We start from the raw sequence: 17,998 nt of genomic DNA, 5'->3' as shown, positions 1-17,998 counted from the left end.
TCATGCATGATTTTGTAATATCATGTATTTTAGTTGTGTAGATATTCCAAATGTTATCACTTCCTGCAGTATCAAATATTACATTTGTTAATATCACCACCATTTATCAGAAGAATCTTAGGTTATAGGGTAGATACAAGTTTTTTAAAATTCTAATTTTTGTTTGAAAGCTCAAATTTTATTATTGACAACAAACACTGTCAGTTGTTTACCCTAAAGTGACAGGCGTACTTTATTTTTGAAAAACTGTTTGTACAGTATATACAAATGTAAATAATCATGATTTACCGTTTGCTTTTTCAGTTAAAATGTTATTCCACAGAGTAAAAAGACTAGTTCAGTTCACAGCTATGCTTTTCTTCCAACAATGATGGTACTTTGATACCCAGCAAAAATACTTCGTGTATACTTCCTGTTTTGTCGCACAGAACATTAAAAAGACATATATTTGTCCAGGCACAGTGGCTCACACCTGAAATTGCAGCACTTTGGGAGGCTGAGGCAGGCGAATCACCTGAGGTCAGGAGTTCGAAACCAGCCTGACTAACCAGTGAAACCCTGTCTCTACTAAAAAATACAAAAAATTAGCCAGGCATGGTGGCAGGCGCCTGTAATCCCAGCTACTTGGGAGACTGAGGCAGGAGAATCGCTTGAACCTGGGAGGCGGAATTTGTAGTGAACTGAGATCGTGCCATTGCACTCCAGCCTGGGCGACAAGAGCGAGACTACATCTCAAAAAAAAAAAAAAAGACACATACTTATGGGTCAGATTTAACAAAATCAGTATGTATTTTATTTTTATTTTAGTTTTGTTTATTATGGCTCTTTTAAAAAAAATTGATTTTTTTTTTACGATGGAATTTTGCTCTCATTGCCCAGGCTGGAGTGCAGTGGCGTGATCTCAGCTCACTGCAACCTCTGCCTCCCAGGTTCAAGTGATTCTCCAGCCTCAGCCTCCCAAGTAGCTGGGATTACAGGTGCCTGCCACGATGCCCAACTAATTTTGAAAATATTTTTGGTAGAGATGGGGTTTCACCATGTTGGCAAAGCTAGTTTTGAACTCCTGACCTCAAGTGATCCACCCGCCTCAGCTTCCCAAAATGGAAGGATTACAGGCATGAGCCACCTCGCCCAGCCCGTTTATTATGGTTCTTAAGTAAAACCATTTTTTTTTTTTTTTTAAATCGTGTGGCAGTGAAGAATTCAGTGACACTAGTACAGTTTGGGGTTACTGCCTTGATTTCTTCTAAGGCACCAGCCTTTTGGCCCACTGTTGCTTTTGTACCATCAGTACAAATGTCAGTGCATCGAAAATGGCAAATAATATATTATTATGAAAATAAGTTTGAAATTGCAGACCACCTGAAATGGTCTCAGGGACTCCTAAGGGACCCAGGGACCACACTTTGGGAATGACTACCCAGAGAATTATGTGCTTCCCAGTATTCTCCAGGTTATCCTACTCTATCAGGTAGTTCAAGGGTGAAGATAATTAATCTTCAAAGGTTCTGTTAATATATATAGAGTGACTAGAGGAAATTAGAATATCTCACTCATTAGGTATATTAGAATTTATCACTCATCAGAATTTAGAAATTAGAATTTCTCACTCATTAGGTATATTAATAGCTGCTATACTGTATTCTTTTCCCTTTCTGCATCCAAGATAGGTGCTTTTCTGCTCTCTGAATCACTTAGGATGTGTGCCCAGATATCTTTCCTTAAACAAGTACCCATAAGGAATTTATGAAACTTACTTATAAGAGGCTGGGTGTGGTGGCTCATGCCTGTAATTCCATCACTTTGGGAGGCCAAGGTGGGTGGATCACTTGAGGTCAGGAGTTTGAGGCCATCCTGGCCAACATGGCGAAACTCCACCATCTCTACCAAAAATACAAAAATTAGCTGGGCGTGGTGGCTTGTAATCCCACCTTCTCAGGAGGCTAAGGCACGAGAATCACTTGAACCCAGGAGTTGGAGGTTGTAGTGAGCCAAGATTGAGCCACTGTATCCCAGCCTGGGCAACAGAGTGAAACTCTGTCTCAAAAAAAAAAAAAAAAAAAAAAAAGGCTAGCACATCTCTTTTCTCCCCTTGACTTACTGTTTTTAGAAAGGAATGAATGAGGCTAAATTGTCTTGTCCAAATGAATTTTCTACTTCTTCACAGACAGTTCTCTAACAATAGATCTCGTCACTACCAAATCCATTAGCTCCAAGGTTGTTAACTCTGACAAGCTCCTGACAAATTGACTCCTGCATGAATGTGCTACCAGATTTTCTTCATTGTCTCCCAAGTCAGCACTTACATACAGGATTCTTTAATAGATGTATATGTGATACTGAGATTAGAATGTCTACCTCAGTAACTTTGATTCATCTTAAGCCATCAGATGTATCTTGACATTTAGATAATAATCTAGTACCAAAGTACTGCAGGAGTTCAAAAACATTCATCACCCTTCATGTTAGTATAGTGGAGTTTATGACGTATCTGGGTCACAAAAATTGAATTTACACCATAAATGCTAATCTTAATACCTGTTTCCTTATGAGTGCAGCCACTTGGGGGAAAGACTTAACAGATTCATAGTAGGTTTTCTCCATTGAGGCCCTTGTTCAGTGTTCAGTGCTCTCAACACTAGTTCTCTGCTCAAACTTTCACGCTTGACAAGAAGAAACAAAAGAAGAACAAGGTTCCACACTTCAGGAGAGAGAGGCTCTCTTTTTTACCCAGATCACAAGATTGTAGTGGCTCCAGTATAAATTGATAAATGATTGGTTTGTGTTATAGTCCTTGTGTCGTAGAGAAAAAATGATATACTTTTCAAGGCAAATTTTATAATGTTATTCCTTTGGCTGTAATGTACTTGATGTTTATGAGATCCTTTGTATTCTTGCCTCAGAGCTTAGCTGATGAACCTTAAATTTGTTCACACACACTTTTGCCACTTATACCACTTGTAAAGCTGATATTGCACTTGTTGAAGGACTTATTAGTATTTAAACCCTCCAGTAGATAGAGCTGTTGTCCAACGAGTCACTAACATGGGTCTTTCTTTTTCAGTTCTTTCTCTAAAGAGGTGTCATTTTGTTTAGAAAAAATAATGCCCTCTTCATTGCATGGCACTTTATCATGTTTAGGGGATGTTTTTCTTCTTACGTTTTTCTCATTTGATTTCCCAGAAAGATGTAGATATTTTCATCCTTTATTTATAAGAAAGGCAACCATGCTTGTCCTTATGCACAAGGTTGCTGGATAAAGAAGTTGAGCCACCTGACCCCTGATCTAGTTCTTTTAAACTAAGCTTTATCATGTTTAGGACAATGCCAAGCCTCTGCATACACTTCCCCAGTCATTAGCAGTCTAAGTGATAATTTTTTAGTTATTCCTCCTACTGTGTCATCATGATTATGATTATGTCCTTATTTTAGCATCCAATTAAAGATACTGAAAGGCATTAGAAAATACTAGCAGCTAAGACTTTGCACTGAAAGGCTGAGGGCTACTATATTTCTCCAAATTTGTTGTCTCACATTATGGTTCACTCATTTTGAGATACCCCAGCTAAAACATCCAATAACTTGCTGCACCTACTAGCAAGAATCCATTTGGCCTAATAATCACCACATCAGCTTAATTTTTACCTCGAGAGGTCCTGCTGTGTTGTCAATTAATAAGTAACAAAAACAATCCATTTACCTTTGAGTAAACAGGTTAGCTTTTGTTTGTTCATTCATTCAGTTATCAGATATGTAATGAATAATGCCTTGGATGTGCCTCGAACATTATTTATTTATAATGAGCTTGCTGAGAAATGGTCTATATTAGCAACAACAGTAATGATAATTAATACTTAATTAGCAGTACAGGCCCTGTTCTAAGAGTTATATACTTTACATCTGTCACTGAGAAATGGTCTATATTAGCAACAACAGTAATGATAATTAATACTTAATTAGCAGTACAGGCCCTGTTCTAAGAGTTATATACTTTACATCTGTCAACAACTGCTATAGGTTCCTCCTCATTTTTCTACTACAAAATTTATACTAAGCACTCTTTGGCTTGCCTCGTCGTTTCTTTAGTAGCAAAAGAAAGTATGGAAAAACTGCTCTGAAGAGTAGAACATGCATCCTGTCAGCAGTTTATGTGGTACATGCTATCTGGCAGTTTTTAGAAATGGAGATGGCATGATGGTATTCTCTGCTTTCTAAAGAGCAAGGACAAAGGATTAACCATATTAGCAGATTACTGATGTTTTCAGGGATCTATTTAGAGAAACACTGTGATTATTTTTACTGTTAACCTTTCCATGTGTAACTACATTTCCTTTCTCTGCTTCTCCACTCCCCATTAAGAGTTTGATTTGTAATCTAAAAGATTTTATTGGTTTGTCCATAGCTCTAAGTTAAGAATAAGAACACAGTCTATAATTCTTCTCTTTGATTCAAATAAATAGTATTAAAAATCATATATTTTTAGGTAACTGAATGTGAGATATTTCTGTCACTTCTGGTGAAATTTCTGGATGCAGATAAACCACAGTGGCTACGAGCTGTTGCAGTGGAATCAATACACAGATTCTGTGTGCAACCTCAACTATTAAGGTAAAACCTTAGCAATAGTTTGTTAAATAGATAGGTTAATGTTTATTAACCTGTAAACTAACCTATAATAGGTTAATAAGCTACTCAGAAGACTTTTGGTATTTATTCCCAATATTAGTGATTTCTAAACAAAGAAAATAGGGTATTGTATCTATAAGGAGGGATAGGGTGTGTAGATGTGGAAAAGAGCTGTGAGGTAAACACGTGGTGAGTGATAGACGTCAGTCTGAATTTACTGATTTAATATAGCCAAAATAATGTTTTTTTTAGAACTGTGACTTCTTTCTGAACCTTTGTCCTAAATTAGTAAAATCACTCAGGTGTAATGAATTTTTGAGTATAGCTTGGTAACTCTTCCAGTAATATCACTTGCTGTAAAAGGTTTAAAATTTTTAATAGATTCAAATGTTTTTCCCAAAAACATTTTAAATTATTTTACAGGTCATTTTGTCAGTCCTATGATATGAAACAGCATTCTACCAAGGTTTTTCGTGATATTGTAAATGCACTGGGATCTTTTATACAGTCCTTGTTCCTTGTCCCCCCTACTGGAAATCCTGCTACAAGCAACCAAGCTGGTAAAAACATATTCATAATTTTCTTTCTTATATTCTGCCATAAGTTACAGTATTGACCATTCTGAGAGGATATTATGAAATTCTGTGACTAGAGAAATTTAGGTTACCTAAATATGTTGGTAGTAAAGAATTGCACCTAAAGAATAATCTGATCTCACTGAAGCAGTTGTGTTTTTTTTCCAAAATAGATTTTCTTCTCTGACATACTTTCAGTTTCTCTGATCACATAAGAACAGAAGTTTAGATGCTAATCTTCATTTTAAAAGAATCTATTTGATGACTCCCTTGGAAGAGTCTAGATGGTTACCACCTCAGGAAGACTTAGTCCCTCTCTTAAAGGAGTTAACATGGTTGGAGTTTGTTTGGGAATCTATATGGTTTATTGTTTCCCTTTACCTTCTTTCTCTTCCACTTTGTGATGGTTTTGTATACTTTATTACCACTTCTGATAAAAAGTGGTTTAATTAAAGATATGCTAAACATTTATCAGTATTTTTACTTCCAATAGTAGCTTTTATTTTAAAAAGGGAAATGGTATTTTAGGGAAATAGGAAGACTCTCTGATAGACAAAATAGCACTGATAAATTTCATTTATTTCTGCAGTACCCATTCTGATAGTACAGAAAATTTTTTTAAAGATTGGCCAGGTGTTTGAATATTACTGATTTGTAGTCAAGTAGTAAATTAATATCTTTCCTTTTTTTCCCTTCTTCTCTAACAGGAAACAATAATTTAGGTGGTTCAGTCTCAGCACCAGCTAACTCAGGAATGGTGGGGATTGGTGGAGGTGTTACTTTGCTGCCAGCATTTGAATATAGGGGAACCTGGATACCTATTCTGACAATCACAGTTCAAGGCAGTGCTAAAGCCACCTAGTAAGTAGTAGTAGCATTATTTTATAAATAATTATATTGTTGGGGGTGATATTTAACCTAAAATGCTTCTCTCTGTATTATATTTTAAATTTTAGACCCAGTATTTCTAATGTATTTTAGAGCTCATTTTCTTTTGTCATATTATGAAAATTGTATCTAGGACTGGATTTTATCTGTTTTCTTTATTAGTTTGTAGACTAACAGCATTACAAAATAAAATATGATATCTTTACATATGGACCTATTAGCTCTCCTATACAGCTTTTTGGTTTAAGTATATTAATTAGTTTCAGACCACTTGGGCTTAGGTCTTCTAGTATTAGCTGAGTTACTTTCAGCAAATTAATCTTTTTTTCTTTTCTTTTCTTTTTTTTACCTCATTTCTGTCATCTATACAATGGGAGTAGTGATATATCTAATTTTCAGAATTCTATATGTAAGAAAAGTTATTTTAAGTGCTTATCTAATCATATTCTTAGGGTTTAACACATGGAAATTTTAGTTTTTAATTAATTAAAAATGTTTAATGGATTCCATATCTATTATTTTTAAATTTTCATTAGCCATTTCAATTTAACAAATGCATACTCAATAATGTATTACTGATTTTTTCTTAAGTCTTAATGAAATACAGAAATAAGGCAATCAATACTACATGGATTTAACATTGTTACAGTTACTATGAGGCAGTTATAGATGTATTTTGAGTAATTGGTACGTATAATTAAAACTACCCTTGGCTGGGTACGGTGACTCAAGCCTGTAATCCCAGCACTTTGGGAGGCCGATGTGGGCAGAAAATTGAGGTCAGGAGTTCGAGACCAGCCTGGCCAACGTGGTGAAACCCCATCTCTACTAAAAATACAATACAAAAATTAGCTGGTTGGTGGTGTGCGCCTGTAATCCCAGCTACTTGGGAAGCTGAGACACGAGAATCGCTCGAACCTAGGAGGCAGAGGTTGCAGTGAGCCGAGATCATACCACTGCACTCCAGCCTGGGTGACAGAGCGAGACTATGTCTAAAAATAAAATAAAACTATCCTTATGACATAAATCAAGACTTAATGTGATACAGACTCAGGAGGCTGAGGCAGGAGAATCACTTTAGTTCAGGAGTTGGAGTATATAGCCTGGGTAACTGCGAAACCCCATCTCTTAAAAAAAATAAAAATGAAACAGAATCTTTGACTAGTTAAAATCATCACTTTCTCTGGTATGTCAGTCTGCATTGTATCATCCTAGGTATATTTTACCTTGCAGCTTTATTTTGCCTAAAATTATAAAAGTATAGAGTCATAGAAGACTGAAATATTTTAATTAAAATTCATTGTTATTTTTAGTCATTTATATTAAAACTACTTACTATTATATAGGCTTTGCCTTGTACAAAAGGTAATGACTCAAGTTGTAAAAGAATCAGATATCTAGTGCTAAAGGAGACATTAATTATCTAGTTCACCGTCTCACCTCATTTTATAATCTGAACAAAAACCAACACAGAAGAAAATTTTTGCTTCATAGAGCTTACACTTTAGTGAGTGAGACGGTAAATAAGTAAATACACGAGTAAATATATAATATAACCTTGGGTAGTGGTTAACTTGAAGATAAAGCAAGTTAAGAGGATAGAGAATGACCAAGGAGAAGATGGGGACAGAATGGGTCTCCCTGAGGAGATGATACTGAGCAGACACATAAAGGGAGGGAGTGAAAGTGTGTGCTTGAGGAAGAAAAAAAATAGAAACAAGCCACAAAATAATAAATACTTGTCTGGGTTGTAGAACTTCTTTTGAAAATTTATTAGTAAAAGCCTACAAACAAATTGTTTATTAATACTGGATTTTAACTAGTTCTGCTACTAAATACTGTGATTTTGAGTATAGCACCTGATTTCACTTAATATTAATTTTCTCATCTTTAAGACAAGATTAGGACTGAATCTCTAATATGTGTATATATTGTTTTTAGTACTGTACATACTGAAATTGCTTAATTCTGAAATAATAAATGGCCAGAAAATATTAGGTGTTCTTTTGTACATGGGTTAGTATGTTCACATTGGAGCTTAACTGTTGAATTGGCATCTTTTATTCATTCATTGTGAGGTTCAATATAAAATGATTTCACTTTTCTTTGAAGACATATGTATAAATCTTGATTGTGCATTCTGTTCTTTTATTGACTGCTTGAGTATAATTTGAAAACTTAAGTGATATATAGATAGAAGTAGTTTTGACATAAGTATTCGTGGCATATTCTTTTATATTTATTACACTACAGATCCCTTCAAAGTTGGACTTGTGACAGTTTTTGCAATTTGAGCTTAAGTTTAAAATGTTTAAACAGATAAATTACATTTTATCTCAAAGTGGAATTTATGCAGTAATTCTAATAAAGTAGCACTGAAAAAGTGAGGTAAGAAAGTATGTGTTTTCTTTTAGGTTTATGGTATAAATAAAAAGTATAAATTACCTTTTCTCTTAACTGTTCTAGTGCTTAAAGTCTGTGCCATAGAATTGGAGAATTGGAGTTTCCGATGTTTTGGATTATTTTGTGTTTTAGATACATTTTCCCAATAGATCACATATTCTTTGAGAATAGGAATTTGTCTAACGAGATGCTTAACACTGATTTATTTAGGATGTGGCTCTCAAAGGCTAATTGGTCTGGGAAAGATTAAAGCCGTAAACTCTATCTCCCCATTTGAGCTTAAGTTTCTTTTTTTTTTTTAAACTTTCCTTTTACGTTTGGGGGTACATGTGAAGGTTTGTTAAATAGGTAAACGTGTCATGGGGATTTGTTGTATGTATTGTTTCATCACCCAGATGTTAACCCCAGTACCCAACAGTTACCTTTTCTGCTCTTTCTCTTCCCACCGGCCCCCCTCAAGTAGACCTCAGTGTCTGGTATTTCCTTCTTTGTGTTCATAAGTTCTTATCATTTAGCCCCACTTATAAGCGTGAACATGCAGTATTTGGTTTTCTGTTCCTGCATTAGTTTGCTAATAGCCTCCAGCTCTAGAGCTTAAATTTCGTGATCAATAATGTAAATATATTTCTAATGATTACATAAATTTTTAAAAGCTCAAGAGTTGATGATGCCTTAGTGGTAGGCTTTAGTGTCAATCAGACAAGTTTAAAAACTTCTGATTAATAACTGTCATATTAGTCCTCAGTTTTATTATCTGTGTCTCTTAGGGTTTTTGTGAGGAGTTAAATGGATAGTACATATTTAAAAAGTAGAGTCCCAGGCTAAGAGTGTTTGCTCAGTGAATGATCACTATATATAGATGTTCTTCTTATTATTTTTTTAATTTAGCATTTCTTTATTAATTACCTACCTTGATGATTCAGAAACTTTAAGATATTGAGGTAGGACATTTTCTTAGCTTTTTTATTGTAATCTTTAGTAATTTCAATTTTACTTTTGAGATAATTCATATGCCATGAAATTCACCCTTTTACAGTGTACAATTCATGTTTCATTATATTACAAAGTTGTGCAACCGTTACCACTACCTAATTCCAGAAAGTTTTCATCACCCCTAAAAGAAATTTGATACCCATTAGCAGTCATTTCCCAATCCCCCTTCTTCTAGCCCCTTAGCAACCACTAATCTGCTTTCTGCATCTATTGATTTGCCAATTCTGGATATTTCATATAAATGGAATCACACAAATGTTCTTTTGTGTCATACTTCTTTGACACAACAAAATTTTTTTCAATTGATACGTAATAAATGTACATATTTTCAGGGTAAATGTGATATTTTGATACATTTATATAATGTGTAGTGATCAAATCAGGGTAATTGTGTTATCACCTCAAACATTTATCTTTTCTTTATGGTGGGAACATTTGAATTCTTGTGTTTCAGCTATTTTAAAATATGCAATAGATTATTGTTAACTATAGTTACCCTACTGAACTGTTAGATGTTAAATTTTATTCCTGTCTGTATAACTGTATTTTTGTACCTATTAACCTCTCTTTACCCCCAAACCTCCACCCTTCCTGGCCCTTGGGAACCACCAATCTGTTTTCTCCTTTAATGAGATCCACTTTTTTAGCTCCCATATCAGCATAATGTTTTTTTGTTTGTTTTATTTCGTTTTGTTTCTGTTTTGTTTTTTTTTTTTGAGATGGAGTCTTGCTCTGTCACCCATGCTGGAGTGCAGTGTGGCATGATCTTGGCTCACTGCAAGCTCTGCCTCCCAGGTTCACACCATTCTCCTGCCTCAGCCTCCCGAGTAGCTAGGACTATAGGCGCCCGCCACCATGCCCTACTAATTCTTTGTATTTTTTTTAGTAGAGATGGGTTTCACCGTGTTGGCCAGGATGGTCTTGATCTCCTGACCTCATGATCTGCCTACCTCGGCCTCCCAAAGTACTGAGATTACAGGCATGAGCCACCACGCCCAGCCCAGCATAATGTTTTGAAGTTTCATCTGTGTTGAGAATGTGTTCTTACTTTGTTCCTTTATATGTCTGAATAATATTCCAATATATGGAATTGCTTTTTTAAATCAATTGATGCATATTGGGTTATTTTCACTTTTGTTTATTAGGAATACTACTGCTATGACCTTTTGTCTACAAGGTTTTGCATAGACATGTGTTTTTATTTCTGTTGGGTATACAACTAGTAGTGGAATTGCTGGGTAATATGGTCACTCTATGTTTAAATTTTTGAGGAAGTACCAAGTTCTTTTCCCAAGCAACTATACCGTTTTACATTCTTACCAACAATATGTGAGAGTTCAGATATCTCCACATCCTCAGCAATATTTGTTAATCTTTTTTATCATAGTCATCCCAGTGAGTATGAAATGATGTTTTACCATGCTTTGATTTGTATTCCCTAATGACTGGCGACTGTTTGTGTGCCTCTTGGCCATTTATATATCATATTGGGCAAAATGTCTGTTCAGATTCGTTGCTCCTTTGTAATTGGATTGTCTTTTTCTTATTTAATTTTAGGAGTTATATATTCTGGATGCCTGCCTCTTATCAGATATGTGATTTGCAAAAGTTTTCTTTCATTCCGTGGGTCTTTTCATTTTCTTGATTGCTGCTTTTTGAAGTACAATTGTTTTTAACTTTGATGAATCCAGTTTATCAATTTTTTTCCTTTGTTGCTTGTGCTTTTGGTGTTATATCTAACAAACCTTTGCCTAATCTGAGGTCATGAGGATTTTTACCTATGTTTTTCTTCTAAGAGTTTTATAGTTTTAGCTCTTACATTTAGATCATTGATTCATTTTGGAGTTAATTTTGTATATGGTATGAGATAGGGGTCCAACATCACTCTTCTGCATGTGAATATCCAGTTGTTCCAGAATCATTAGTTCTTTGTCAAATTGAATTACTCTCTCTTCTGGGGATTATTTTGCCAGATATCAATTTTAAGAGGTTTAGAACCATAGTTCACTATCTGCCATGATTTAAAACAGATGTATTGTCCTTCCTTCTGAAAACTTTCTCCTAACTATGGGGTAAAAAATTGCTCTGCAGTTTGAACTTGACACACTGATGCTCTTATTCTCACCTTGTTGGCAGATTGTATTTGAAATGATAGGTGAGCTGGGTGTCTCACAGTGTGAAAAGCATCTTCCTCTTTATAGGAGTGATTTGATTTGATGACATCTTATTTTTAAAGCACAAGTCAGAGTTTGAGAAGTTTTATAATCGTATCTCATTTTGCATATCAGTCTTAATTTTTCTGATATCTAATATTTAATGAAAACATTGGCACAACTCGGGAGAACGAGAAGTAAATTATTAAAATAATTAGTTATGCCAGTGGTCAGGCCTTAATTTTTCAAATCAGGTTTTTAGAATACCATGAAGAGATCCCTTCCCTAAATGAAACAAATTTGGTAATGTCACTTTATTTTTTGCTATTCTGTTAATCTTAATTTCTATAGTCTATAAATTGTAGAAAATAGTTTTATATATTTTTTTGTTGTGGCTTCTCATTAGTATTCTGTATTTTTCATAATTTTCAGCTTAGAAATGTTGGACAAAGTTGAGCCTCCAACTATACCTGAAGGTTACGCCATGTCTGTGGCGTTCCATTGTTTGCTAGACCTTGTTCGTGGAATCACAAGTATGATTGAAGGAGAGTTAGGAGAGGTTGAAACAGAATGTCAAACCACCACCGAAGAAGCTTCTTCACCAACACAGTCGTCAGAACAGCAGGATTTACAGTCAACATCAGACCAAATGGATAAGGAAATTGGTATGAGTCTGTATTTTTAATTTTTATTGGAAAAAATTTGAAATTTACTGAGAATTTGCAAAAATTGTAGTTTCTATAAGTCTTTCACCCTGATTTCTCAAGTGTTAACCACTTTCCCACATTTACGTTACCATTTTCTTGAATTATATACATGTGACTATACTTTTTTCTGACCTATTTATAGAATAAGTTGCAGACATGAAGCCATATTACTACACTTTAATGCATCAGTGTGTATTTTTTCAAAATAAGGTTAGTCTCCTGTGTATCATAGTATAATCACCATCAGAAATTTAACATCAATCCAATATTACCATCTAACTCCACATCTCATTCAAATTTTGCCAGTTGCCCCAGTGATGTCCTTTTATGTGTTGCATTTAGTTGCCATGACTCAATTTGGAACAGCTTCTTAGTTTTCCTTGTTTTATATGACCTTACTTTTTTGAGCACAAGTCAGTCAGTTTGAATTTGTGTTATGTTCCTTCATAATTAAATTCAGTTTATTCATTTTTGACAAGACTGGCACAGAAATGTTGCTGTGCTGTACTTACTGTGTCACTACATTAGGAAGCATACTACAGTATCAATTTGTGTCATTACTGGAGATGCTCACTTCTATCAGTTGGTTAATACGATGTCAGTCTGGTTTCTTCAGTGTACAGTTAATAACTTTTTGTGGAAAAATACTTTCAGTTTGCTACTACAAAAGAGTGCTTTCCCTTCTGCATTTTTTTATTTTTGAAAATTTATTCACTTATATTAGTATAGATTCATGGATTCCTGTTTTATTCAGCGGATTACAGTCTTTGACTATTATTATTTGGTTTGATGCTCAGATTGTTCCCAATATGGCCAATGGGACCTCTTTCAAGATGGTCCCTGTGTCCTTTGGACATGTCCCATGCCCTTTTGACATTCTCTGAGCACTTCCTTACTATTTGATAGAACAAGATGTTCCAGGCTGATCTCGGATGATTCTCATCCAGCCCAGGTGTCAGTCATTTCTCCAGGAAGCCCTGGTTCCTTTTAGTGGAGAATAGTATTGAAATGAACACGGGGATACTAGGTTTGCTTTTCGCCACTTGGATAGGAAATACATACCCACATACACACACAAGCATACATCTCTCTACATTTCTAAAATGTCTATTTCTCTATATTGAATTACCATGACATCCCACTAGTTTCTTCAGTTCCAGTTCAATACCACAAGGTTTATTTTTAACTTTACATATTTATAATTCCCTTCTCCAACAGTGTGGAACCTGCTCACATTTTGCTCAGTATATTTACTTATTTGCTTGATTCTCGGTGTATGTAATCAGTCTTCTAGCTGAGCCAGTTTGTTACACTGCACCCTGCCCTCACTCCAACTGGTCACATAGGCCAAGAAAGTTTGGGTTGATGAAGGGGAAGGGAAAGGAAAGGATATCAGCTGGGCGTAGTGGCATGTGCCTATAATCCCAGCTACTTGGGAGGCTGAGGCAGGAGGATTGCTTGAACCCAGGAGTTTGAGTCCAGTCTGAGTAACATAACAAGACCCTGTCTCTTAAAAAAAAAAAAAAAAAAAATGGCTGGGCGTGGTGGTTCACGCCTATAATCCCAGCTCTTTGGGAGGCCGAGGGGGCAGATCACGAGGTCAGAAGTTCAAGACTAGCCTGACCAACATGGTGAAACCCCGTCTCTACTAGACATACAAAAATTAGCCAGGTGTGGTGGCACGTGCCTGTAATCCCAGCTACTCAGGAGGCTAAGGCAGGAAAATCTCTTGAACCCAGGAGGCGAAGGTTGCAGTGATCCGAGATCATGCCACTGCACTCTAGCCTGGGCAACAGAACAATACTCCAACTCAAAAAAAAAAAAAAGAAAAAAAAATATAAAAAATTTAACTTGTGTACAGAAAGATCTGACCACAGATATTTTAAAACAACTTATTTTTAAGACTTCTTCAAGTCTGAAACTATAGTATGGCTTCTGAGTTTTCATTCTTGTAGATTTTTAAATACTGAATATCAGTACTTAATAATTAAGTTGTTAATGGAATGTTTGACATATTGTCCAGGAAAAGTTTAGAATTTGACATATGAATAACTATTGTGCTATGTATAATTAAAATTAAATGTTGTATGTTTTTTTCCTTTAAGTTAGTAGGGCTGTTTGGGAAGAAATGGTGAATGCCTGTTGGTGTGGTCTTCTTGCTGCACTTTCACTCCTTCTTGATGCCAGGTATTAAGTCTTTGTAAGTTTTATATTGAATTGTGTCAGTCAGAAAAACACGTTAAAATGGTTTACTTACATTTGTCCCTAGAATTATTTTCTAATATTAGTTTTTTTTTTGAGACGGAGTCTCGCTCTGTCGCCCAGGCTGGAGTGCAGTGGCCGGATCTCAGCTCACTGCAAGCTCCGCCTCACAGGTTCACTCCATTCTCCTGCCTCAGCCTCCCGAGTGGCTGGGACTACAGGCGCCCGCCACCTCACCCGGCTAGTTTTTTGTATTTTTTAGTAGAGACGGGGTTTCACCATGGTAGCCAGGATGGTCTCGATCTCCTGACCTCGTGATCCACCCGTCTCGGCCTCCCAAAGTGCTGGGATTACAGGCTTGAGCCACCGCACCTGGCCAATATTAGTTTTTTATATGTGTGAAACATTATTATTTTTCTCTCATCCCCCTTCCTCATTCTGTCCTTGCCCTGCCCCAAGCCACCAGAATTGTCATGATGTTTTAATGGAAAATACAGTCTTAGAATTACAGAATGCCTTTTTCATTTCAAGACTTACAACTACTTTTGCAGTTATGATTATGTTTAATTTCTTTGTTGTTTTTCTTTAGAATTTAAAAATTTACTGATTTCAAAATGCTTGATATTTTAAGCTAAATCTTTATGTTCTTGGTCATTTTCTTCAGTAATAAATACATGTATTATTATTCATTGCTTTTACCCAGTTCAAATTTTTCAGGTTATGTTAATAGATTAAAATTCCTTCTTAAGTATATTGGTATTATTTTGACAACATTTTTGTATAGATTTTCTTAAAACTTCACTGAATACTTAATTCCACATCATGCTTTACAATGTAATTAAAAATAAGTTAATCAGATTAAATAAAATACTTTCTTTTCAGCACAGATGAAGCTGCCACTGAGAATATTTTAAAAGCTGAACTGACTATGGCTGCTCTTTGTGGAAGACTGGGCCTTATAACTTCAAGAGATGCCTTTATAACTGCAATATGCAAAGGTTCCCTGCCTCCCCATTATGCTCTTACTGTATTGAATACCACCACTGCAGCTACACTTTCCAACAAATGTAAGACAGGCTTACTCAAAATTAATCTCTATGTAGTGGGATGATATGGTATAGACAGAAGATTATAGACATCTGAGTTTAAGTCTCTGCTTTTTCACATACTGACTCCGTGACCTTGGGGAAATTAATGTCCCTGAGAGCTCTTTAAAAATATGGGTTGGGGGTGGAGGATGGGGTTGGGATATCCAAAAATCCAGAATCTAAAATGCTCCAAAATCTAAAACTTATTGAGCACTAACATGACAAAGGAAATGCTCATTGAATAAGTATTTAATGTGAATAGATACATAATGCAAACGTAAGTATTTACAAATATATTATGCAAATAAATGCATCAGTATATATAATATAAATATTCAAAAATCTGAAAAAATCTGAAATCTGAAACAGTTGTGATCCTAAGCATTTTGGATAAGGGATACTCAACTTGTAATACCGATTTTAAACAATAATTGTGAGAGTAAAATAAGATAAATCTGGAAGTCCTTTGTAAAGTATGAGATACCATTGAAATGGTAATTTTTTTTTTTTTAATGCAACTAGTAGAACAGTAATGTTTGCAACCACTTAGGTTAAACTCACTTTCAAAAACTTATTTTCTTGTTGAATTCTTTGAAAATACTTGTTTGTTACATGTAATATAAATTTCAGTGTAATATTTAGGGTTTTTTGTTTATACGTTTTTTAATGAGACAGGGTCTCGCTATATTGCCCAGGCTGATCTCGAACTGGGCTAAAGCAGTCCTGCCTCAGCCTCCCAAGTAGTTGGTATTACAGGCTAATATTCAGTTTTCAAACTGAAAATGTATCGGTCTCTAACTTAAAAAGCATACCAGGGATACATATTTAAAATACTTAATGTGTTCTAGTTTTGTATTGCTTATGAAGAAATCTACCAAAGTTATATAATTTTATGTTATATAGAAAGTTACTTAATATTTGCTTAACTTGTCTTGGTTTTTGTACCTCATGAAGTTTTTCTGTGTGTGCGTGTTTTTTTTTGAGACAGAGTCTCGCTCTGTCGCCCACCCTGGAATGCAGTGACCCAGATCTTGGCTCACTACAACCATCGCCTCATGAATTCAAGCAATTCTCCTGCCTCAGCCTCCTGAGTAGCTGAGACTACAGAAGTGCATCAACATATCTGGCTAATTTTTGTATTTTTAGAAGAGTCAGGGTTTCACTATATTGGCCAGGCTGGTCTTGAACTCCTGACCTCAAGTGATCTGTCTGCCTCAGCCTCCCACAATGACTGGGATTACAGATGTGAGCCACTGTGCCCAGCCCCTCATGAGTTTTTTAAATGTTTGCATATAGACATTAAGAATTACTGATATTTAAGTGTATGGCTAAACTTTGTTTAATGAAACTTTAAATATAACATTATTTTAAATGCAATATAAAAATATATTTTAATTTTTTAGCCTTTCCTTTGTGTTCTAGCATATTCTGTTCAGGGCCAAAGTGTTATGATGATAAGTCCATCAAGTGAATCTCACCAACAAGTTGTGGCAGTGGGTCAACCTTTAGCAGTCCAGCCTCAAGGGACAGTAATGGTAATGTACTTGTTTTTTTCTTGGTTATCAATTAGCTATCAAGGAAACCTGTTGTACCTGTCTTTGTGTTTGCCAAAATGTATCATCACATTTATTTACTTTCTTTTACTAGAACTTCTTTCTTAAAGTAGAAGAAACTAGTTTATGCAATTGACATTATTGTAACCAATATGATAATACAACTTTTAATCAAATGAATTGTTCCTTATAAAACCTTCCAAATCTTTTTCTTAATTTTTTCTTTAAAAAAATCTTTTAATACATTAATGCTACTTTACAAGCTTTTAATTTTTAAGAATATATAACAATTCTTGAAAATGTATCCTTTTCAAAATATAGCTGACTTCCAAAAATATCCAGTGTATGAGGACTTTACTTAACTTGGCGCATTGCCATGGGGCTGTTCTTGGAACATCATGGCAACTTGTCTTGGCAACTCTTCAGGTATGTTGTGTAGTGTCTGGGTCAGAGATTAGTGTTGTTTTTGTATGTAATTGCTAACAGTTAGACTAAGCAATGCCTTTTGATGTTTTGGACAGGCCTAAGAAATAGATAGTAAGTATGAAAAAAGAGAAGTTAGAAAGGGAAAAAGATGTGACTCATATTGTAGGAAGTGGTGGAATGCTTCTCATAATGGCCTAAGCTCTGCCGCCTATGATATAATTAATTATTTTATGCTAATTAAATAATTATTTTAGTTTGTTAGTTAATTAGTTATTTTAGTTTTAGGTTTTAAAAACCTACTACAGATTTTAATTTTGGTTACTAGAAGTAACTACTGATTTTAATTTTAGTTATTAGAATTTTTATACTTTTGTAAACTTCTTT

General features: G+C 35.0%; 1 protein-coding gene across 6 annotated transcripts in view; it reads left to right on the top strand.

The window, feature by feature from the left end:
* MON2 (MON2 homolog, regulator of endosome-to-Golgi trafficking) overlaps window positions 1–17,998 on the top strand; it is a 136,903-nt gene that overhangs the window by 55,185 nt on the left and 63,720 nt on the right. For all 6 annotated transcript variants that reach the window (XM_033221418.1, XM_033221419.1, XM_033221422.1 and 3 more), the window contains 8 exons: window positions 4,484–4,608; window positions 5,050–5,186; window positions 5,909–6,062; window positions 12,071–12,303; window positions 14,451–14,532; window positions 15,430–15,614; window positions 17,058–17,170; window positions 17,510–17,614. In XM_033221418.1, the coding sequence (XP_033077309.1) occupies window positions 4,484–4,608; window positions 5,050–5,186; window positions 5,909–6,062; window positions 12,071–12,303; window positions 14,451–14,532; window positions 15,430–15,614; window positions 17,058–17,170; window positions 17,510–17,614 (1,134 nt within the window). The remainder of the gene's footprint in view (window positions 1–4,483; window positions 4,609–5,049; window positions 5,187–5,908; window positions 6,063–12,070; window positions 12,304–14,450; window positions 14,533–15,429; window positions 15,615–17,057; window positions 17,171–17,509; window positions 17,615–17,998) is intronic.

Source organism: Trachypithecus francoisi, unplaced genomic scaffold, assembly GCF_009764315.1.
Source record: "Trachypithecus francoisi isolate TF-2019V2 unplaced genomic scaffold, Tfra_2.0 Lachesis_group11, whole genome shotgun sequence".
NCBI classification, from domain to species: Eukaryota; Metazoa; Chordata; class Mammalia; order Primates; family Cercopithecidae; genus Trachypithecus; species Trachypithecus francoisi.
Note: the sequence above shows the minus strand (reverse complement) of the source record. Positions and strands in the feature narration are given on the sequence as shown.